This window comes from Thunnus thynnus, chromosome 12, assembly GCF_963924715.1.
Source record: "Thunnus thynnus chromosome 12, fThuThy2.1, whole genome shotgun sequence".
Taxonomy (NCBI): domain Eukaryota; kingdom Metazoa; phylum Chordata; class Actinopteri; order Scombriformes; family Scombridae; genus Thunnus; species Thunnus thynnus.
The window spans coordinates 1,178,706-1,204,018 of record NC_089528.1 but is presented as its reverse complement, the minus strand read 5'-3'; the positions used below and the strand labels follow the sequence as shown (position 1 = coordinate 1,204,018).

At 39.7% G+C, this 25,313-nt stretch overlaps 2 protein-coding genes across 3 annotated transcripts in view; one reads left to right on the top strand and one right to left on the bottom strand.

The window, feature by feature from the left end:
• Positions 1–1,646: 1,646 nt before the first annotated feature.
• On the bottom strand, positions 1,647–24,816 carry tgs1 (trimethylguanosine synthase 1). Of its 2 annotated transcripts, none has more exons than XM_067604774.1 (15): positions 24,601–24,816; positions 24,381–24,448; positions 18,405–18,517; positions 18,180–18,261; positions 17,490–17,600; positions 16,411–16,872; positions 15,369–15,513; positions 14,449–14,535; positions 12,476–12,632; positions 8,108–8,456; positions 7,431–7,577; positions 5,412–5,558; positions 4,512–4,728; positions 4,024–4,102; positions 1,647–2,262 (listed from the first exon to the last, which is right to left on the bottom strand). In XM_067604774.1, exons 1-15 carry the CDS (start codon positions 24,720–24,722, stop codon positions 2,125–2,127), a joined length of 2,424 nt encoding a protein of 807 aa, XP_067460875.1. In that variant the 5' UTR covers positions 24,723–24,816; the 3' UTR covers positions 1,647–2,124. The 2 variants fall into 2 exon arrangements, with proteins under 2 accessions (XP_067460875.1, XP_067460874.1); XM_067604773.1 differs by having other exon boundaries at positions 18,405–18,520; positions 24,601–24,814.
• tmem68 (transmembrane protein 68) overlaps positions 24,789–25,313 on the top strand; it is a 36,756-nt gene continuing 36,231 nt past the window's right edge. Inside the window, exon 1 of the mRNA XM_067604775.1 lies at positions 24,789–25,159. The gene's annotated coding sequence lies outside the window, so the exon portion shown is untranslated. The remainder of the gene's footprint in view (positions 25,160–25,313) is intronic.

Genomic DNA, 25,313 nt, shown 5'->3' with positions numbered 1-25,313 from the left:
TTGAACAAACACAGCTGAATCCAGGTGATTGACATCTGAAAGAGAACTAACCTGATGACTGTCCCAGGTTTAGACCGTAAATAACACTGTAGACTTCAGAAAACAGTTATCAGTAAATGAAGATTAGTCTCTAACAACATGTAACATTAAAAACCACAGAATCCAGAGAACTACATAAACAGACCTTGACACATGGACTGGTTGATGACAATTACCAGATTTCATGAAAGAAACTAAATCTATACCTACAAGAATTATAAAAATGGATTAGTATTGATTAGAATTGGTCAAGTTATTTGTTGCCAACTAATATTGACAATGCACTCATCTAGAGACAAAAGGAACGCAACACTGATGGGTGTTCAATCTGCTGCTGGCAAGCAACATGCAGCTCTTTGTCTGCATAATTACACAATGAACTTTATTTTATTGCTATACCACTTTTCCAAACATGGTTTTTAAGTGTTTTACAAGATACAAGGCAATACAGTGCCAAGAAGAAAGTAAGGTTAAAATACTGCAAATCCATTAAATTCCCTTCATAGAAATCCTGTATTATAACGTGTAAATAAGTGTAGCAGTCTGTACAACATGTCCAGAGGGGTGTTCCATCAAGCTGGCTAACAGGATAGCCTGGTTTATTTCGATAAGCCTCGCTACTTTAAGTGAGAGTTCTGTTCCATCAATTTATATGAGTCCCAACTCAGTAACCATGGTAATTTAGACAGCAGAACTAGCCTGCTCCGTGGCAGGCCAACGGTCAAGCTTAATTCAGCTGTATGTCAAAGAATGTCCGACAGACGGAGACAGACTCTCAAGAGACGGTTCCATCAAGTTTCTTTTCGCACTCGCAACCCTTTTATTTAAAAGCTTAGCAAGAAATAAAAGTATGCCAGGGTTATTTTGAAGTTATTTATTTATTCATTCACTCATTTTGTTCAAGCTGAACAGGCTTTTTCAAGTAAGCGCAGCTTTCTTTGGCTGCGTTGATGGAAAACCCCTCAGGTTGTTAACAAGAACACACAGTTGAGTTGTTGCCTGGTTGATATACACTCACCGAGCACTTTATTAGGAACACCTGTGCAATCTAATGCAATCCAATACAACAACTATGCCATAAATTCTACTATTATAAAGTTTACATTTTCAGTATTTGTTGACATTGTCCGAAAGGTGATAATTTCTAATATTTTCTATGTATGTTAATGGGGTGGACAAAATATTAGGAACTTTTCAATATAATGTGCTCAAGTAAACCCCCACTCACTACGACATCCATAATCAACATAAAGTAAATCATCAGCTTTCTGACAATGTCCACAAAATCTGAAAATGTTATAAGATTTGTAAAAGTAGAATTTATGGTAGAGCTGTTGTATTGGATTGTTGTATGTTGTATTTACCAGGAACTTATCATATTTACCAATGTTTAATAAGTGTAAGCCACTTGTAAATTTTCTATTTATTTTTATTTATTTTCTGACTATAAATCACATGACAGACCATTTATCAGATGACTTGCCAGTCATCTGATAAATGGTGTGCCAAAAGTCTTTGCCAAAAGTCTTTGAAAGGGGTAGGTTGGACCTTGTTGACCTGTTAGGGCATTGTTTATTATTAACAATTAATATAATCACTAACACAACTTTGTGAAAAAACATTTATTGGTTGTAATGTACAATAAGAAGAACGATAAAATATAAATTACTGACGTAAATTCCAGTAATTCCAGCTTTTTCAATTGTTAACTTAATCTGAGGGATTCACAAAACTCTTTAAAAACCACCTGCATTAACTCAAAGTGTAGTGTAGGGTGGTCAAGATGAAGACAAAATACATTTTGGATACCAGCTTTAACAGGGCTTGGCCAGTTCAAACTAACTTGTGATCATCACATTCAGTCTGAAATATTTTTTACTTGCATAAAACAACCCTTTATTGACAGAAAGTACAAAAATGTAAGTCAAACTGTTGCACTTTTAAGTACTTGAATGGATCCCTGAAGTGAATAAATGTTGACGTGAACGCAGTCCTGTAGGTAGAATGGTGGTATGAAGGTAGAAATAGAGCAATAGAATAGAAATTGAGTTTTGATCCATTCTCATTTAGTGGAGGAAGAAATCCTTATTGGTCTGTAACTTTGCCAGGGCCACTAGCTGACTCTATCAAGCTTCCAAAGTAAGCAGTTATGGTCTTCAGTTTGTTGTTGAGGAAGTTCTGCTCCACCTCCACCCTCCCTCCTGGACCAGCCAGAGAAGCTACCTGGGGACACATGGACATGGAGATAATACATTAACAGACAGATGTCTCAATTCCACTCACAGCTGTTGGTTAATAATGTCAAACCAGACAAGAATAGAAAGAATGGACACAGACTATTGTGTTGTGGTTGCAGATCCATTCAGTAATTTCAGTAATGTTCTCACTAAAATTGAATAATCTGGCATGATAAACCAGGCACCTGCAGCGTTAGAACCCACAGTTTCCGCTAGTATGTTGTAAGCCCGGTGGCCCACTGGGCCTGAGTTGACACCCAACTAGTCTAAGCATCTGGGAATTTTTTTTCAAAAAAAAAAAAAGGTATTTTAATATGTTTTCTAAAATAAAATGTGTTTTACAAGTAGCATAGCTATTTGTATAACACATTTTACACACTCAGTGCTTAGCAAGTGTGTGCGGTTGAGAGAGAGAGACAGACAAGGGAGAGCCTTCAGACCCACACCCCACCACAGAACCACCACAGCTCAGCCATGGACACCAGCACACACCACACTGGCCAAGAGAGAGGAGAGAGAGGGCCATCAGCCCAAGCTATCAGAGCCTACTTGACTAGAGCCCAGCCTACCAGAATTTGGCCTGCTGGAGCCCAGCCAACGAGAGCCCAGTCTATCTATCTGGAGCAGCATACTATGTAGAAGCACAGGCTGACATGGTTCAAAATTATTCATACCCCTGGCAAATTTTGACTTAAAGTTACTTTTACTCAAGGCAGACAGCCCAAAGGACACTGCACACTGCTGGGTTCCACGGACGCAGACCAAGGAGGACGCCACTTCTCCAGATGAGGCACACGAAAGCCCGCTTGGCCTTTGCAAATGCTCATCTGGACAAAGAAGAAGACTTCTGGTCTTCTGTTTTATGGTCAGATGAAACAAAAATTGAATTGTTTGGCCACAATGATGTATCCTTCATTTGGCGTAAAAAAGGAGAAGCCTTCAACCCTAAGAACACCATCCCCACTGTCAAACATGGTGGTGGGAACCTAATGCTTTGGGGGTGTTTTTCAGCCAGTGGACCATGGAACCTGATCACAGTAAACAGCACCATGAAAAAAGAGCAATACATCAAGATTCTCAACAACAACGTCAGGCAGTCTGCATAGAAACTTGGCCTTGGGCACCAGTGGACATTTCAGCACGACAACGACCCAAAACACACAGCAAAAGTGGTGAAGAAATGGTTAGCGGACAAAAACATTAACATTTTGCAGTGGCCCAGCCAGATTGAGAATTTGTGGAGGGAGCTAAAGATCAGGGTGATGGCAAGGAGACCCTCCAACCTGAAAGAGTTGGAGCTCATCGCTAAAGATGAATGGGCAAAAATACCAGTGGAGACATGCAAAAAGCTGGTCAGCAATTATAGGAAGCGTTTGATTGCTGTAATAGCCAATAACAGCTTTTCAATTGATTATTGAGAAGGGTATGAATAATTTTGGACATGCTTTTTTTTGTTCAAATGTAAATAAAAGCTGAGAACTATTTATTTCCACAATGATGCCTCTTGTACATCATCTTATTATCTTCTGGTAGACGCCTGTGTCATTTCCAATCAAGAAAAAACTTGCTGGTTGAATAAAAGTAACTTTAAGTCAAAATTTGCCAGGGGTATGAATAATTTCAGGCTTGACTGTATATATAATATGTATGCATACATATTACAAAAATGTTAAACTTCTTGTGCAATAACTAATGGATTGTTCAGTACTCATGCACCCACATGCATAAAGACAATGAGCATACAGACCTGATCCATGTCAGCATTGCGAGGCAGGAAGTACACTATGTTGTCTGATATCAGTTTGGCCAGGTGGAAAATCTGAAATGTGTCTACTGTTAAGGAAGAAAACCAATATTTTATGAACACAGTCCATTTTTTAACTGCATTGCAGACTAAATGGAGATTTCAATGTTTATATTTCCTGTGTATAGAGTGAGCATTTTGTCCTGAGGGCAGTGCTATATGTTCATGGAACTTACAAATATCCAAATCCAAAGATTTCAACCTCAGTAAGTGAAATTACACTTTGATATTTCTTGTGTTCAAATGAGCATTTTGTCCAGATTATGTTGCTTAACAAAAGGTCAAGGGGTTAACAAAAACATTAGGATCAATCTTCTAGAGATCGTGAATATGGCAAATTTCATGTCCAACCTGGCCAGTAGTTATCTGTCTCTGAACTAAATATTAGACAGATACACCAACAACCCCCATGCTTCTACATCAAAGGATATCCATCAGGCTCCATCATGGTCTTGATGTCAAACACCTCAGCGGTCAGGTAGTCTGGTCCTCCCCATGGTGGTGATAGGAAGACCACATCACCATGGAGACGGGGTGCCAGCTGAAGGAAGTCTCCTTGCAGGAAGTCGATTCGGTCAGCAACACCATAAACCACAGCGTTGTGACGCGCCAAGTCCAACCGTACTGGGTCGATATCAACAGCCAAAACTGAGCAGAAGACACAAGACAGAACGAGACAGCAAAAACTCAGCCACTTTCACTCTGTCCGTGCAGGCACTATCACATTTCCAATCTTGCAGTAGGACTCACTGGACATTTTTTGTTAGTTTATGCTATTTTGTATCACACTTGAAATTAATTATGGAGCTCCTCAAGGAAGCATTCTGGGCCTTTTTCCATTTTTTTAAATAAATGCTCCCTTTGGCTAACATTATCACTCATAATGTAGAATACCATTGTTATGACTGATTATAGATTCAGACCTTAATTTTAAAAAAGCCCACTACTGAGTCACTTCACTGGTTACCTGTATCTTTTAAGAACTCCTTGCACCTTCCTATATCAGTGACTGCCTTTCATGTTATGTCTTAGCTGTCTTATACGTTTCCAGATATAACCATGATAAAATTAAATCTGGCAATAATACTATCTAATGTTATCTTTTAACAAGAGCAAGAAACATATATATACAGTGTCAAATCATCAGTTCTATCACATATGAAAAGATCAGATACAGTTCACCATTTGTACCATATGTCTTAAAATCTCTTGAAGAAGTCAGTACCAGACAAAATGACACAAGTGAAAAAAAGGTTTCACCATTGATATTATAAACTGTTGGAGATGAAAGAAAATGCAAGAACACACACACTCACACACATTAGGTTTACCTCTCTTGCCAGTGAGTGCAAACTGGATGGAGTTTCCTCCAACTCCACAGAAAGCATCTATGACCAGCTCAGAGTCAGAGAAGCTGTGGTCCACTCTGAGGGCGATGTGCTCTGCAATCCTCTCAGGTGTCACAGAGAACCAGCCCTCTGAAACACACCATCAACACAACAGTGTTAGTGATGTGTGTGTTTGAGACAGAGTCTAGGTAATTATGTGTGTTAAAGCATTGCCTGCATTGTCAGGTTGGCTGAATTAAATCTGTTTTTACGAGAATGATGCTGTGAGGTTGCTTCAAATCCACAGACCATGCTTATCCCAGCTAACTATTCATTTTTTAAAAGTCAGTACAATGCTATTTTCAGAGTCTCTCAGTGTGGATCTGATGAACAGCAAACCAAATGAAACCCATGGATTCAAGTAGAGTCTGTTAGTCACTGTAATCTCTGTCTTACCCATTTAGATTGTCGCCAAATTTTAGTGCTGCTGATACATGTCAGCAAAAAGATAAGCAACCCAGGGGGTTTGTTTGAGTTTGTTGAGGTAATGAAAGAAATTAATGAATATTGGAAGCAAATGTTCTCCAAACTGGAGTGTTAACACTGGTTTATAAACTGTGGATCTGTTTGCCATGTGCACTGTGACCTCAGAGAGAATCAACATGGAACTTAAATTGATGTAATTTCTTCTCCACAAAGGTTGTCATCCAAGCCAATTCAAGAGAACGGTAACGTAACTGGTACTTCATGAGCAGACACTGGGTGCAGATATCTGTGTAGTGAAGCTCTGCCTCCAAATGATTAATGTAGAAATAGCTCATGAATTTCATCAAATCAGTCACATTTATTATTTTTGTTCTGTTGGGTGTACATCTCCTACCTGTGTGTCATTTGGAGTTTAGTGTGTGTAGTGTGTGGGTATGTGTTTAGCATAGCTACGTAGGTGTGTGCACAAATGCACGCAGGTCAAAACTCTATCCAACTGACAGAGGGGTAGGCTGTGTCAACTGAAACTCCCTGATAAACTTTATTTCTTTATGCACTAGATGTAATACTAACATGATCTAATGGTTGTATCTTGTTCTATGTCATATCAATTCCATTCTGTGTAAATCCTGTCAATATTAGAGATTACCAACTACAGTTTTTAATTAAATTATATTTGAAGAAATTAGGCGACCGTGAGTTTGTTGTCAAGTTAGCTTAATAACTCCACTGTTTTTACAGTCCCTCTATGTTAATTGTATACATTTTCTTCTTTCTGTCAGGGGAGCCAAGCAGACACACACACACACCATCAGCTGATGTTTTCGTTACTTTGTATATATTTTACCAGCTATGGAGATGTTTTTGTTTGTTTTTGAAACAATTTTGTAGCTGATAGTTTAATTCATACCAGTCTAGCTATATAAGCTGAGTCTATTTCATGTTGCTATTCATAGTGGTGGTTACTGCATAGTGGTGGCTATGTCTATGTATGTCTATGAAATTGAATTTCATTGTATCCAATGGCAGGACCACTCGCCCAGCACGCACCTAGTTACAAAAATTCACAGTTGCACAAAAAAGTGCCTCGACAACTTGCAGACCATGCGCACTCAACACGGAAGATGCGATGATGTCATTTTTGATGCGCACACCCTTGCGCTGGAGACACTGTTTCAAGCATAAACCTAGCTTAAGGCATTAGGTCTTCAATCACTTACCTGTGTGGGGTCATTTATGTATTGAGTGCATGTGTTCACGCCCGCCTGATCATCGATCAATTGATGAATGAAAAAATTAATCTCTGCCTCTCTGTCAATCTGATCCTAATTCAGTTTTAATTATAACTATGGTATTTCATGTTGTAAATGTCCACATTTAAAAAATGAGACGCCACTTCTACAAAAATAAAGTTGGGGAGGAGGTGATGGCACACAGGATTAATGAGCACTGTAGACATCTGACATTGTGATTCCACTAGCAATGAAACTCAAGTGTGTGTTAGTTTATAGAGATGCATGTAGAGTGCAGACTGACCTCGGTCCAGCCTTATCCCTTCATCAAAACGAGAGAAGAGTCTGTAGCGTTGAGCCCAGTATTTAGCCAGGTCCGGTTCTGCCGCCATCACTGCAGGTACCTGCTGCTTCCGCCCTCGCTTAAACTTCCTCTTTGGCTTCTTTCCATCTTTTACATTCAACACACGCACACAGATGTTTACTTAGGTCCCTTTTGGGGACATTACATAGACTTGCGTTACTTTCCTGGAGACTTACCCTAACCCTAATCAGCCTAACCCTAACCATTACCTTAACAACATAATGCTCTAATGGGAGAGCATGCACACTAGAGACTTCCGCTGGCCGAGCCAGCTAACTTCCAGTTAGCTTTCTGCTAACTTGAACGGGGATAAAATAATTTCATCATGTGGCTCTTCTAGACTTTCCAAATGTTATCAGACTGATTGGATCAAATTCTGATAGTGAAACAAATCATTTTGTGGGGGTTGTGTGACACTTAAAACTATTTATCCACCGTTTTACAGCTGTAACAGTAGCGATGAATGTCAGTGTTTTTGTAATTACTCTCACTGCCAAAAGGGGGAGACAAAAGTCTCACACTCCAGCTTTAAACTGCACTTATTTTCAAGACTGTCTCATTTTTCAAACAAAAACAAAAACATGTTATCACAACCATTTGGCAGATGCTATGCTTACCACTATGGCCTTCAGATGCATCAGACAGGAGAAAGTCAGGGATTTCCAGACACGCTAACTGTCTACCAGGCTGCTCCACCTGCCCTTCCTCCTCTCTCTCACTATTGGGCTGTGAGCACTTTCTCTTTTCTCCATCAAAATTGGACAGACAATGAATACTCTCCACTTCCACAGCTTCTTTATTATCATCCACAGTATTCTTCCTGCTCTTCTTGTCCTCTTCTCCCATCACATCTCCCAGAGATGGTGGCTTTTCCTCAGGGTGCTGTGTGCTTCCTCCTCCCATCTCATTCCGGTCACATAGAGTCATCTGTGTCTCTCTCTGGATCTTTTCAAGGAAGTTTTGGACCTGTGGAACAAACACAGTCTTAGGGCTCTATTTTAACGATCCAAAGCGCATGGTCTGAAGTACATGGCGAAAGTGCATTTAGGGCATGTCCAAATCCACTTCTGCTAGTTTAATGACGAAAAAAATGGTCACAGCGCCAGGTGTGTGGTTCAAAAGGGTTGTACTTAGTCTCCTAATTAATCATAGGTGTGTCTTGAGTGTAACACATCACAGTGTCATCTCCCATTCCCTTTAAAAGCCAGGTGTGCTTGCACCTTGGCTGATTGCTATTATAAAGGTGCATTTGCCAAGTAGTACGAAGGGACTCTTCACTGTAGAGGAAACAGATCTGCTCGTGCATAAAGTGAAAGCGCACAATCCGTCACGAGTACACTGTCCCTTGCTGCTCCAGGACCCTTCCGTGGGCAGCCCCAGACCACCAGTATAAGATCCTATTCATTAATTTGTTGCAAATTTCTAAAGGTTTATTTTTTTTAATTACAGCTTTGTTTTGTCTCATTAAAATCATTTTGTTCAGTCATGGACTAACAGGTAAAATCAGCGGGGTTTTTGTTGCTGAAAGTATGGAAACCTGATCACTTTAATCTCAAAAATGTCAAAGAAATTAAATCATTAATTTTAATCATGTAAAAAAAATCATCATACACAGTTGTCAGGACTTGATGAGCTCTCCAAAGTGCTGATCCTGCTGCTGGCAGCAGCTAGAAGGTGTCCAGATTTATTTCCTTCTTTACTTTAATCATTGTTTTCACGTCATTTATTTCCCCATGTGTTCCTCATGTCCTCATGTATTGATGAAACAGGAAAGTCAATCCGTGTCTGATCCGTTGTTGATATCCGTTTGCTGGGTCTTGACAGACACCCTAAACCTGACGAGTCTGTTGAAATACCTCCATGTATTGCCATGATTTGGTCAAATAATTAGACATTTTCATTTAATTCTGATAAATATTAGGACTAACCATTATGACATATAATTTTTAAAATAGGAAAATCAAAATTAACCACCGCACACTGTAATGACTTTACTGTGACTTTATTAAGAGTGAACTTAATCGCTCTTAATAAAGTCACAGTAAAGTCATTACAGTGTGCGGTGGTTAATTTTGATTTTCACCTTCCTGCGACCCACCAGCACCTGACTGAACATACTGGCTGTGTATGGGGAGTTCTGTCCTTTGATTTTTTAAAATATGTTGATGTATACAATAATAATCTTTCACATTGTAATCCTTTTATTTTTAATTTTTTTGCATATTTGTGTGCTGCTGCCATGTTTTCCATGTGTGTGTAACAAGCAGAGTGTACATGTGTTGTGCACCCGCCTGTGTAGGCGCATATTACTATCTTAATAATGTGCCCTTAAAATAACAGTGAAACACTGTGTTATTGACTTCAGACCAGGTTTTTATTGGTCAATAGCGCAATCGCTTTCTGATGCCTCAAGATAATGCATCAACAACGCGCCTGACCACACCTCATTTTAAGACCAACACACATGGGTGTAAATGCATATGCTATTTAAACAACGTGGACGCTGGATGGGAAAATGACGTCGGTCTTAAACTAACAAAGACACTTGTGTCGCGCTTGGCGGCGCTTTGCACCGGGCACAGACTGAACTGAACTGACACAAATGAGCTAAATATGGTTACTTTCTTGTTTTTGTTTTTTTAAGACATTATAGTGGAATACTGTGCAGTTTGGAATATGTGTTTGCATCTTTAAAACGCCAAGAAAATGTTTGAGTGAAAATCACCGCATGGTTACTTATGTGGATTATCACCATTCAGGTAATTATTTGTATTTAACATTCAGTAGATGCTTCCTTTCACAAAGGTTAATAATGTTGAACTGTGTAGAAGCAAAATATGCATTTCTGATAAAGCTCTAAGGGCCAGATTTATTAAGAAGACATGTGCTCCAGTTAACGTTGAATCTGCAGCTGAATTGTTTGTGTTTACTGCCTGATTTACTAAGGCAGCAGCTAATTACACACCTGGTCCTTGAATGAACCATGGGCTGACCTCCAGATGTATTCTTTGAGTAAAGGAGAGCTCAAAGGGGCAGTTCAGAGGTAGGATGATCTCTATGAGATCAAGCTCAGAAGGAAATGGTGACACGATGTTTACTTCCACCTCAGTGAAACTCCACATTAGAAAAGTGTCTATTAGTCATAACATGATAATACTATATATTTTAGAACATATTATATCATTAACAAAGTCAAAAGAATTTTATCTTTATCTTAGAGAACAGGTACTTAGGTAAATTCAGTCAAATGCATTAAATACTATGCAGGATTTATCAGTTGGTGTTTGTAAACACAACATTCAATGTCTTAAAATCTGCACTAGGCAGCTGCAACCTGTAGGGATTTCACAGTTCATTAATCATCAACTTTAATGAACACAACTCTCTGGCCCGTTACAAAATAATCACATATTGTGTTCATTAACTTTATTGCTCTATTATAATGCACAACTTTGTCTGATCTAATTTAGATTTCTGTTCAATAAAGGTAATGTCATGTTTCTTATCCCACCTAAACTTTCTTCTTTCCAGAGACAGATAATTCACAAATTGTGTGACAATGTAAATCCAGTGGAATATGTGTCTACTCTCCACTTCATTTTTGCACAATCCTCCCATAAATGCTTACAGTATGTAATAAGGAGAGTGTCCCACAAACAAACACACTAAGACTCTGGTCTGGTGTGCCTGTTAAATAACTACATCACATGCGTTCAAAATTCTGTCCCTGAATATCAGCTAAATGAACTGGATCAAACTGACCAGGTTTTATTCAAGGACTCCTGATGCAAGGAAATGTGGAGAAAACAGTTTGTCTGTACTCAATAAGCTTTACAAGGTCAAGCAGTGAGTTGTACTTTTTCTTTTCAAAACAACTAGCTAGCTGTCAACTGCTAACTGCTACCTGCCACTGTTACCAACATTCCAAAGGGACAAAGGGAGGAAGAGTTATTTTGTGAAGACAAGAGAAATTAAGGGGTCCTTGTTGGTGATATTCTCTCTCTCGCTCTCTCTCTCCATGAACTGGTGTGATGGTGGCGCGACTGATGTTTGCGGCGGCCTCTGCTAGTTCTGACTATGCAGTATCTCTTTCCATGTCTACGTCTTTGTCATTGTGTGGAGTGCAAAAGCGGTGTGACAGGACGTGGAAGAGGGGCAAGCACGGAGGAGTGCAAGCTAGGCTTACAAAACAGCAGCTCCAACAATCATGTTGACAGCAAAATGGATTATATAACTTACCCATCAGTGCTGGTCACTCTTTTACATGCAAGAGCTGTCTACATCAAATTGAGACATCTCTCTCTAAATTCACTTAAATGCACTGTGCTGCTAACTGCTCCTCCTTTTTTTTTCTCTTGAGATTTATTTGTTTTTAGAATTTTTTTTACATATACAGTATATCTTTATCCTTTCTGTTGTTGTTGCACTGCTGTGGGCTGGGAGGAACAGTAGGTGAAGATGAATATACAAAATTATTAATTTAACCAATGAAACTGCCATTTTGAGTTGTCAAAAACACATTTTGTGGTCTTATTTACAGTTGATCTAAATGTGACCGGAATAACCTTTTTAACCTATTTTTATAACTTATTAAGAAGATTTTCACACTCCAAATTGTTGATTAAGCTGCTGTTTAATGTTTTTTTTACCAAGTTCCATGGCAGTTCCATTTCTCCCATTTTTACCAAAAACACACGCACATTTAAAATCTGCATATAGCTGGTGGTGTGGTTTGTAAAGCTTGGAAGTCATTGTTACAGAATCTCAGGTTCAAATACATAAAAGATGAGCAGGAACTTTTCTCTCAGCTGCTCTGGGAACAACTGGAGGTAACCCTGGGTGGATGGATGTATAGCACCCTGCAGCTGTCAGCTTGGAAGTATCCAACAAGGCAGCTCATATGAGTCTGCACAGAGCCGAAAAACTCCCTTCCAGTCTTACAGGTGTCTCAGACAGTGCAAACCCAAACAGTTTATAGGCTGTACCTTGTGGAGGGTGTTGCTGCTCTGTGGCTGTGTGTTGTCTCCACCCGCCTCTGTGAGCCTGGTGTGTTTGTTGATGCTGCTGACTGATTTCTTAGTCCGCTGCTGCCTCTGACGCTTCTGACATGAACTGCCTTTAAAGCTGAACACACTGTCGAACCTGAGTTACAAACACAAGTACAACCTCATCCACAAAGACATTTACTGTGTAACAGCTGTTCCAACATTTGTATACACCATGACATGTCACATACGTACATACCACCCTCTGTTAAACTGCTTAATATGAAAATGAGACACCTAATGTTTTTTTCAGCAGAGACCAAAATATAAATCTCACTTTTTAATCACTTAGACACATAGAGACATTGCTTACTTAGTTATCTGGACCTTACATCCAGCGACTTCACAGTGAAAACCATTTGAACATTAAAGTGATGCGTATGGTACATTTTTCCTTAAATGGCATCACTGAACATGAGTGAGACTGCTTTCCAAAACCAGCAGGACCAGTGACCAGTGGTGGAAGAAGTATTCAGTAAAAGTGCCAATACTGCAATGTAAAAAAAAGAAAAGTCCTGCATGAAAAATCCTACTTTAGTAAAAGTACAGAAGTATTACTAGTAGAATGTAGTTAAAGTATTGCAGTAAAAGTAGTGGTTTGGTCCCTCTGACTGATATATTATTATATATGACATCATTAGATTATTAATAGTGAAGCATCAGTGTTAGAGCAGCATGTTACTGTTGTAGCTGCTGGAGGTGGAGCTAGTTTACACTACTTTATATACAGTTAGCTTGTTTAGACCAGTGGTTCCCAACGTAGGGGTCGGGCCCCTCTAAAGGGTCAGCAGATAAATCTGAGGGGTCGTGAGATGATTAATGGGAGAGGAAAGAAGAAAAAACAAAGTTCTGATACACAAATCTGTTTTCAGTTTTTGGACTTTTTCTCTAATCTTTGATTTTTGCTGAAATATTGGATCATTTGAACATTTATTGAAATGAAAGCATGTGAGAAGTTTAGAGGGAAAAATCACTATTTGGTGGAGCTGTTAACAACTCATAGACATGTGAAATGTGACCCCGACTACACACTGCTTTTTGTAAGACGTCAAAAGCCAAAAAGGTTGGAAACCACTGGTTTCATCTTTAACAATGTGTTGTATTTTAAAAGCTTGTTATATTATCCATTGTGTCAAATCTTCATCTGAAAAGTAACTAAAGCTGTCAAATAAATGTAGTGGAGTAGAAAGTACAATATTTCCCTCTGAAATGTAGTGGAGTGGAAGTATATAGTAGCATCAAACAGAAATACAAGTACCTCAAAATTGTACTTAAGTACAATAATTGAGAAAATATACTTAGTTACTTTCCACCACTGGCAGTGACCCCATGCTGAGGCTTATAAATGATCACCTGATGGTGCAGTTAACCCCTATGGCCACTGAATGGGGCTGTGTCACATTCCATCTCAATCATAGCAGCCAGAAATTATCCACTGCCATTCTAGCCACGTTGCTGATGTCCTGCAGACACGTAACTGAAGTGTCTCACCCACAGCTCTTCTCTCTGCTCCAAAAGCTTTACGGCCTATTTTTGTTGAAGGAATTTGCGTCTCTGAAGCCTGAAATTCACTTAAGAATGTATGTAAATTACTAATTTACTAATTATTTTTTTCTCTTTGTAAGAAAGTAGTAAAAGAGAGAGTGAGAGAGACAGAGAAAAGAGGGGAAAAAAGAGAGACTGTTCTCTTGGTACTTAAGGAAATATAGATACAAGATGGCGTACAGTAATTAAATTGAGTAGAGTAAAGCCATAAAGCATCTGTTACTACACCTAATTGACTTTAAACAGTATTCAAATGTGTCTGCTAGAAGGCACTCTGTCTCTGAACACCTAGTGGACACTGGAGTCATGGATGAACTGTAACGCTAAGCAAAACCCCCCAAAAACTGCAGCATGAACTTGTCACTTACAGAGGAGAGGAGTTACGTTTGAGTCCCAGTTTACTCCAAGCTTCCTCCGATGTCAGATGTGGGCTTTCTTCCACATCCAGCTCATGACTGCAGACAAACAGAAAATAGTGCTTCAGGAATTTTGCTGTTTTGCACAAATATCAAACAATTTCAGAAAAATCATACAATATTAATTTCTTTGTCATAAATGTGTCAAGTTAAGGAAACATGGGTATACTATAATTACCAAGTTCAACATTTTATGCCCTTTAAAGCCATAAATGTCACACAGAGCATTATTGTAAGCAAGCCTGGCTCTATTAGACAGTGACTGTGTGAGCTGTGAGGGACTGAGTTTGAGAGAGGGAATGTCATATTACAACTCCTATATTATTTATATACAAAGCTCTCTTTGGCATACTTCTGGGGTACCTGGCATATCTTATTAACTATAGTTCAATTTCACACTGCACAAGGTCCCAAGACTATTTGGTCCTTGAAAATAACCGTTAACACTGAGTTTGGGAAATTGGCTTTTAAATATTATGCTCCACACAAGTTGAACAACTGCAACAAATAACAATAAGGACAAGATGTTGCACTTGGCTATGCAGGGCACTGTCAGGCACTTTATGGTATATTAGAATTCAGAGTGTTTATTGCAAATTGAATAAATGAAAATTTGAACCTGTTGCACCTCATTTGATCAGAGGGGAGGATGTTAAATTCTTTAAAGAAATGATGGATTCTCTACAGAAGACCATCAGACTCTGATAAGACTCAAACAACACTGTTACTGAAATATCCAAACACACAACGCTTGCAGATATTTGTTAGGGGGCACAAAGCATACCCACAAAAATACAAGCTAGAGAAAAGCTGTTTCTCATTAAAAATAGCTCAGAATTTCTTGAAATTCAACACACACATTACAATCTCACCTGCGTTTAACTTTAGCATGTCGTCTTCCAGGAGGTTTGTCATCATCATCATCAGTTTCTCTATCTGACATCTTATTTCTTGAGCCAAACTGTCTGCCCAGGCTGCCAGCAGCCCGCTGGGAATCATTTTGCTGGGAATCTATATCTTATATGTCAAAACATACAAGATATTCATCATAAATGACATATTAGCATGAATCCAACACCATCATTACAACCCTAATATGTGATATTATGTCTGAAACCAATTGACCAAATTGATGTAATGATATTATAAAAGAATATTCTGAAATTTGAATGAACAGTGAAAACAGCTGGTATTAACTGGATGCATGTCTGATCATACCTGAACATTAAACACTTAAATGTAAGTCAAACCAGGATGATATAATAGTTTAATTTATTTAAAGTAAACAAGACATTTTGACATTTAGCTACCTAGGTTGATCAGTAGCTGATGTTTCAGGCTAGTACTATATTTCTGACAGGAGTGTGAGTTGCTGAGCTACATCTGCTTGTATTTCCAAATCTGTAGTTCCCATAAATGATCTTTTCTGGGATGCAGACTTTGCAACCCCATTTTTTGTCTCTTTTTGTTTTTGAATTTTGGGTCAAACAAGACACATTTCACGTTTAGATCGAGACTGAAACTCAATTAATACAAAAGAGATGCCTCTCGTCTTGTTCTTGTTTTGGATTACATGGTTTTAATTTCAGTTAAGTTTGAACAAGTAACAGTTTTTGCACACCATAAAGTCTTACAGACTGGTACCCAGGATGACAAGTGAACACAATTGAGTACTTGACAGTCTGTAAGACTTTTGCTTCCTTCACAGTTGAGAATGAAATTTTGAACAAATGTATTCCTTATGATGTAACTAACAGAATTAGATTTTTAATTTTTTTCTTTTAATTACTGGTACAGTAATAACAACCATGCCAATTTTCAGTTTAGAGATTATAAGATAATAAAGTGACACTATAAAATGTAGTGTTAAAACATAAAAGAGAAAGCACACACACACACATACATATATATTACCTGTATGTTCTGCTGTGTTGTGCTGTGAGGAGGTGCAACCCTTCCCACCATCAGAAGGATCATCAGAGCCACAGACCTCTCCCTCTGGCTGCTCTCTGATACCCGTCACACTCACACACTGTCTGTCAGTCACGGTGCTTCCTCCTGACTCTAACGTGCAGTTCTGTCCTAACAGATCATTTAAAACCTCAACATCATCATGGAGAGCCTTCACTTCTCTTGTTTCTCCACCAGTGTTCCCATTACAGAAGGACTGCTCAGTGGTCCAACCTTGCCCTGCCCAATACGAGTACTGCTCCCAGTAGTAATAGTAAGTCTCTGCAGCATGTTGGTCCCAGGTAGCCTTTGAGTCTGGGTCGTCCCACGGAGCAATCACTGTTTCTGGATCTTCTGCAGACGGCAGCTTAGTCTCTGGATGTTTCTCCAGCCAGCTGCTCCACAGCAGAGCTTCACCCTGTTGAGCTTTAGGAGATACAGAGGAATGGATAAAATGGAGAAGCATCATTTATAGCAAAAATGTTATAGGAACCATGGGACCAGAGGAACTAATCCCAGGAATTAAAAGGAACTAAAGTCTAAGTTTCTGCTTGCATTTCCCCTGCATCTGAAAAACCTTGTAGGTTAGGGAAATTAGACCCATGGTGGATTACAAAGGATGGCATGCCGCAATTGTTTTATAACAGTTTTCACAGAAGAACATGACAACACAGAGTCGTCCAGTTTTTCTTTGTATTATCCAACTCTAATGTTCAACTTAGATGTAATGAATGAAAAGGAGAAATGCAGAGGAAGAAAAGGAGACTGAAAACTCCAGAGTGCCTGTCTCCACAGTAAACAACCTGCAGGGTTTGCAAAACAAGACACTGTATCAGTTTGCTTGCCACATGAAGGTACTGATTATTAGACGGTGTCGTTTTAATTGGGGTTTAAATTTTGTCACACTTACATACAATGTCCGACCATTTTTGTATGTAGTCCAATGATACATTTCAAATGTCATTGAGTTCACTGTGTTTCATTGTGCAATTGTACAGTGTGTAATGTGTATTTAAATGTAATCTTCATATCCTCTTCCTTACTCCAGTATGTTTCCCAGCCAGCATCGTAGATGGTCTGTGTCTCCGTCCCTCCGTCCACTATCCCGGTCTTCATTCCTTCCTCCAAAGGATCAGACACTTCCTTGTCACCAACTAAGTGCAAAATCACAAAGCAGTGTCAAATGACATCACAGTAATAATAATCTTGATTTGGCACATTTCCAAACACAGTTTCAAAGTGCTTTACAGTGAAAATAACAAAGCAAAATACTGATAAGATAACAAGATAGGAGACAAACAGGTTGCATATTAATAAAATGAAAAACAATTTCACAAATAAAGACGGTAAAAGTGAGTTTTATGAAGTTATCTAAAAGATGCTAAGGATCTCGGATAAGGCCGATGACTGTTGTGTCGTCTGCCAGTTTCAGGAGTTGAACAGACAGGTCTGCTGAGCTGCAGTCACTGGTGTAGAGGGAGAAGAGCAGTGGGGAGAGCACACATCCCTGGGGGGTACCATTGCTGACTGTCTGGGTGCTGACATCTCTATCTATCTCTCACTATCTCTCTCCTTACTGTTTTAGGCCCAAGTGTAGTCTCTGTGATGGCATCTGGGAACTTGAGTTGCCTCCATAGGTCAACATTCAGCTACCATTCCCGAGCAGTGGCAGAAGCCCGCTGGATTATCTTGGTTTCTGCTGCAGCCTCTGCAGCCTATTTTCATGTTATTACCTGTGTTAATAACCTGTAGATCTTGCTCCTCTTCAGCTGGTTGTGTCCAGTATGTAGCAGGCTTCCTGTTAGACCTCTTCCCCTGACACATGACCAAAAACAGGCTCATTGAGAATGGCTCCAAACATTTCAGTTCAATGAATCATTTCATAAAGGCAACTGAAACAGCATGACACTACATAGACATGGTGCTGAAAGGAACATCAAGCCGCAGGTCTGACCTACCTTTCTCAAGTGCTTAGAAGAGCTGACAAAGGCCAAAGGCAGACCCATGCTGGCCATCAGTTGAGCCTCTTCATCCAACACCTCCTCCTCCTCAGCCTCCTCTTCATCATCTGCTTCTGTAGACAGGGGGGTATTTTACTCCTAATGGAATCATCTTTCCAAGTCAAAACTTGAAATGCACATTTGATTTTTCATCCTCTGTAAGACAGTGTGTGTATGTGTGCCTGTGTGAGACTGTTACCTTGAACAGCCTGAAGCTTGTGTGTCTGTATGATGATGCGCAGCTGCAGCACCAGTTGTAGAGCATGTGTGTGTGTCATTAATAATAATAATAATAATAATAATAATAATAATAATAATGATAACTATTTGTACAGCACCTTTCATACAAGAAATGTAGCTCAAAGTGCTTTACAACAAAAGAAATTATATGCACCTTCAAGTCCTTCACATGAAAAAGACAAAAAGAACATAACAGCACGTAAAAACATTAATGTAACATAAGATCGAAAATAAAACCCACTTGATAACATTAATGAAAATAAGATAAAATAAAGTGAAAATACAATACATAGAATGCGTACTTCAGTGGTGGTAATTTGAGACTTACTAAGTGAAAACTTCTATTTCACCATGTGTACACAATCTATGAATCAGCACCTTGGTCTCTGAAGCCATAAGCAAACAGAACCTTCATTTTCCCAACGGACACAGACTGATCGCCAGTCTTGGTTAACCGCAATAAGCCTCTTTCAGCCTACCCCAGAACATCTTTGCATGGGTTTAACCACACTGTGGGTCTTATCTGTGTCGGGCACAACTCGAAGCTGCCCCGGAAAAAAACACCCTAAGTGATGCTGTGGGGGTTAAAAACACACATCATTTAATCAGCTGGAAACCCCAGCACCAGCTGGGGGATTGGAACAACGACAGACCTGGGCCTTGTTTCCCGATAACTATCAATCTTAGAAGTTAAACACTTCTACACACATTTACCAAAGTGGTACTTCAGAGCAAGTGCGCGTACACGCTGTTAAGAGCTTCTTTACGTCGGCTGTTTGTAGATGTAATGAATGATGATGTAATGATGACTTACATGTAATGAAGATGATGCTGAATACATTTAAAAGTAACTTTGTTGCTTAATTGCCTAAATGTTGTACTACACAAATAAAGGTTTTATACTTGAAATTGTTCGGTATGAAAATGAAGCTTCATGTGAAGTAAACAGTCTGCAGACTTTATAATTCATGTTCCTGGGTGGAAACCGGTTTAAAAAAATAAACACTAATTGATTTAGCCGCTGCTACTGGCAGACATTACTCTGAAGATCAGATTAAGCTAAAATGAAGCAGTTTGAATATAAATGTGTTTTGTACAGGTAAGTGAAGAATATAACGTAAACTCCTGTAAGTGTTGTGGACATTGGTTTGGGGTTGCATATTTTAATGTATAATTTGAACGTACGTCTGGTGCCAGGATATGTGTATGTGCTGGAAGCATTAGTGTTTTGTGCTAGCGATTAGCATTAGCGATTAGCATGTGTAATTCACAGTCTAATATGTATTAACAGATAGCATTAACAGCCATTTTGATACAACAAAGCCTGTGAAATGTTTTGTTTATGTACACCCACCACGGTAGTTTGTTCACTTCTGTTTAATAGCATTTTACTGTCATGCAGGTAATGTTATTTGTGTGTAAGTGTATAAAAGTGAGATTATTGCTAGAATACAGGCAGTTAATGAGCCAAGTTAAACCTGTGGGCCTGTAGAGATGTAGGCTGGAAAGCCAGGTTTATTGTATTTCCCAGCCATTGTTACACTGTCTAGGTCATTCAGTAAACACAGTTAAAAGGTGTAATGTGATGTTTTCCATTAGTTAAACTGAGTAAGAGACATCTATGGAACATAAGAGAGTGTTACTCATGCAGCTGAGAAAATTTGTTTATGATTGTGTATGCTCAATACTCTTTCTGTATTGTGTAGAAAATGTGCAATTTACACATGTAGGTATTTGTAGCATTGTGTACAGGATGTTTAAAGTTAGTGAAGTCCATTGAGAACTTCAATGCAGGGCTCTAAGCCAAAGTTATTACAATGAAGTTCACAGTTCAGAGATAGAGCTAATTCAAGCTGAGTTAACGCCACTAAGATATGAATAACATTGCTGACAACTGTTTTAAATATATTTTGCACAGGTAACCCCTGTGAGCTTCATTCTGAATCTGTAACATATAACATATTTACTCCACTACAGAGAAACAGCTCTTAGAAAATGTGTAGCCTGTCCTGAACTACTACTCGAAAACAGACATGTTTAAATAACCACGGTTTCCCAGAGATTGTGATAGGTGGAAATGGAAAATGTAATGTACATGGAAAAGAAAACTGAATATAGGCCTAATGGTAGCTGCATGTTAGTGCTGTTCTGGGTTGTAATATTAAATTTAGTTGTTGTGGATGGTCAGCATGGCACCTTCAGTTTAACGCTGTATTATAAGTAAGATGTAAAAACATCAACCTTGAGCCTTGAGTACAAACATTACAATGGATGCTAACATGAGCTTATCTGTGCATAGGTTGAAGCAATGTGACACATTGAACATCTGTATTGACACATTTTGATCACCTGCCATTCATTAAGGTTTGCTATGCCATGGCCACACAAGCCCACACTAGCTCTGTGTCCCATCTTGGCCACCCTAGTCAAAATGTCCTGGATATGCCACTGGACGCACTTATCGTTTCTGCTGCTGTGTGATGCTGCAGGTATTAAATAAAGTAAAAGGAAAGAATATGATGCACAGCCAACTGTGGGCAACAAACAGAACATCAGTACCGATGTTTCTGCAACATCCCGGATTACATTCAGTGACACCTGAATGACATTAATGTAAAATTCAGACATTAATCTAACATGTTTCAGAGCTGCCTGAGTAACATTAATAGCTGTAGCCTATTCTGATAAACATTTCAGTAGATTATGTTATAGATGCAAAATACTAGAGAAATAAAAGGAGCAAAATACATGAAAGGTGGTTTGTGATTGTGGAGAGCTCTGTGTGTGTGCATCTCTGCTAATTAAAGACACACAATTTGAAGCTTTTGTGCTCTCTGCAATTTTCATTATGGACCAACCTCTGTGCTGAAATGTGGAGGAAAGCCTGAAACACTGGAAATCGCTCCGCTCACTGTAAACAGTAACTTTACTGCCTGTAATACATCCATGGTCTGTATGCGTCTTGTTAAGTCTATATTTCTCCCCCTCCACCTGTTGCTACACCTTGAGTTCCACTCTGTTACATTAAAATACCAGTTTTGAGGACCAGAAATATGTGGGGCTCGGCTCAAACCATTCGGGGCTGAAGCAGTGGCGGCCCACAGGATTTACAGGACAGAACCAAAGTTTTGGCACTGCACTCACAGCTGCACTGTGTTTCACTGTTGCTGTTGACATCAACACAAACGAGACGCAGGAGATTTTTTACTGTAAGGCCATATTCATACCAAGTCAGGCGGTGTAGCGAAAAAAAAACAGTCCTGCCATTCATTTGAATAGGGACAGTGTGTTTAAGCTGTGGGGTTTTGGCCACAGCAACACTGCACCAGTCTGCAGCGAGAGAGTTGCTACAGAGTCAACTTTTGGAGAAACGCAATGTGATGTCACGCTGTGATGACCAATCACAGCCAGTGATCAGACTGATCTGAGCTGTAAAACCCTGCCACTAGGGAGGCCAGATGTTACCAAGAGGAGGGGAGGACATTTCTCTTTGATTGATAACGTTAAAACTTAAGTTTAAGTTACAGTTAAGTAAAGTTTGCTGTCGGCTTCCTAACTATTTTAAAAAAGACAAGAGAAAAAGAGAGAGCTGAGAACCAGCTAGAGAGAGAGAACAGTTACGTTCTAGAGCACAAACATGCCCACACCTCCGCTCAACCCTGCGGCGGTACGCCACAACACCTGATTTGGTCTGAATACGGTCTAAGTGTTGCAATATAGGGGTATGTGAGGGGATCACAGATGTATCGCAAGAGCCGGATAGAGCTCTGCCAATCAGCCAATTGCAGCCAATTTTTCCCAGTGGTCACTTGCGGTATCGCAGCGAAAAATTCCCCTGCGGCCCAAAAAGCATTTTTGCCATAGACCACCATTGTAAAATCATTGACAGGACACCTTGAACTGCAAACAAGGTCAATTATGACTCTTTCTATTTTTAATTTTTGATCCATAGAGGTTTTATATTTGTAAAACTTCCATTGAGGCGAGAACAGCGATTTAAAATCTGTGACATCATCACAAAGGGCCAAGCGAGAACTCACGGAGCCAGCAAGGGAAACAGTGGGAACATCTCAAGTCTCTTAATTTATGTCTCTTCGCTCCTCACTCCTCGCCTGAACTGGAAGTTGTTCATGATGCGCCATTTTGAGAGGCGTCCCAAGTCTCCTATTCTGCTCCGAGGAGGGAGGAGCGAGGAGCGAGGAGGGATCTCTGATGAGCGAGGAGTGAGGAAACACAAGAGCGGCCTTCATGGAAGTCTTTTACCGGCCGACACGCCCCCTTATTGGATATCAGTTATTGATTGGACGCTGCAGCTGATCAGACTGATCTGATACATCACTGCAGTTTCATACCGAAGTGGAGACAGATTACAGATTAAATTTAAGTGCATCATTCCCAAGTTTTATGTTTTATTTGTTTTCTGATTAATCATGGTTAAAAATCTGTTAATTGTCGGTCTGATCAACAAAAGAACCATAAACAACTCTCTTCATTTATAAGAAAGATTTTTTTTTCATGATGTTATTTCCTTCATTAAACTGTTTCTTGCTGACAGGCAGACTCTTCCTGACTTTAATTTTATCCTTAATAACAGTTAAACACATCTATATTTTACATCATTTATCGTCATTTCCATTCAGTCACATGTGAGGCTGAAAATTCCTGAGTGTCGGGTTTGATATGAGTTAAATCATTTCCATTTGCCCTGAAACATTTAGCCAAATACATATTTTCCAGTGTTCAGAAGACACCCTGATCATATTCTGGGTTATTGAATGATGAATTCACTATCAGGATTATCAAAAAATACAGATGCAAATATCAATAAATAGTATAAACGCATTCTGCGAGTAGAAATGGTTCCTGTGCGTCTGAGCAGGACACAGTATAAATGCAGAATGCAGGTTGTTATTTAGGTGTTTGTTAAACAGGTAACAGGCAGCAGAGAGGCAACAGCTGCTCTAGTGGTGATAACCTTTAATAGTGTCAGCACAGTGCACATGTGTACAGACACAAACTGCATCAGAGGTTTCTACAGCTGTTAAAGCCGACTGACAGCAACAAATTTCCTCGTTTCCTCTCTCCTCGCTTGGTTTCCTTGCGTCTCTCCTTGCATCCATGGTGGGAGGGACTAGGACGCAAGGAAAAGACGCAAGTGAGGGAAACGTGGATGCAATTTAAGAGACTTGGGATGCACCCAGTACTGCGCACTTTCGGTGGGCCGCACAACGCGGAAGCAAACCCGAAAGCTAGAAACTTTTTTGGCGTATGCGCCAGCTGAGAAATTTTTATTAGACTGAATGGGTGCCGTTTTAGGTCCGTTATCCATCTCGTATAACATATCCATGGAGAGGATACAGTGATTCGTATCTTAAAAAGAATGTGGGAGTAGGGTAAAGTAGGGGCAATGGTCCCTCCCCCCCCATTTCCGGTGCCAGTGTTCTTAAAATACTCTCAGCCTCCTAAAACTGTTTAAGAATCACTCGTTAATCTCCTATCATTTTTAAGAGCATACTCAGTTACGACGCTTTTCTGAAACACTTCTTACGTCAACATGTTTTTGGGAAACGAGGCCCTGGACCTAAACGTGCACAGTTCAGTGTATTCTGAAAGACATAGCCCACCTCCTATGATGAGTTTGAACTCAGCCATTCTCTATGCAATCAGAATTAAACATGAAAGGGAAGAACATACCTTGGACTGCAGTTTCTGCCAGGTCAAATGAGAACAATCTATTATCCGAGCGATACAGCTCTCGGTCCCTTGACGGAGGTAGAGACAGACAGAAAGAGTTGATGAAGACCAAGAATCTCTATACTTCAGTCTGCAGTAGGCTACGTCTTTCTCACTTTAAAGGATGTTCATCACACACCCATACGTGCAAGTGGACATAAGAGAGATAGTAAAGGCTTACTGTACGAAGACTCTGGAGCAGCAGCAATGGATCCTCTCCTCCTCGGGTGAGAGTCTCCTGCTGAAGAGGATATCTGCCACCACCATCACCTTGCTCCTGTCCGGCATCATAACGCTCCGCATACACTGGCTGCAGGCGTTGTGTTCCCTTCTGGATCAACATCAGGGATGTACAGTCAGATTTCGAGCAGTCAGTGTTCCGCTGGCACTTCCGGTCACGTCTTTTCAGAATGAAAGTGTTATTTTACTAATCTTTTAGAGAACCCATTTCCGTTTTTTTATTTGACTTATAATTATGGATCAAGTACATTAATATTGCACCTATAATCCCAGTGTTAGGTAATGATGTGAGCCATGCCATGATAGTGAGTGGAACCTTTCTATCAGTGCGCTGGTTTCTTTCCAGGGATACTGAATCACCGGGGCACCAATGTGTCACACTCAAAGCGTTCCGGGGTTAGGATCAGGGTGTTTGTTAGCTAACAGACTTGTATGTTGTGCTAGTTTAACACACAACACACAGTGGTGTGTTTGTAATGTCTCACAGAGTATCGTCTAAGGTAACGTCTTTGTATTTATTCTATGACGTTAGCTGTTGGCGTTAATGCTGAAGGCCCGCTGTCAACTGTCAGAATGTCAACTTCCACTCATTTAATGTTAGTTAGCTTGTAGTTTTACCGCCGCCGCCGCTGCTGTCTTCTGTTGTTACCAACA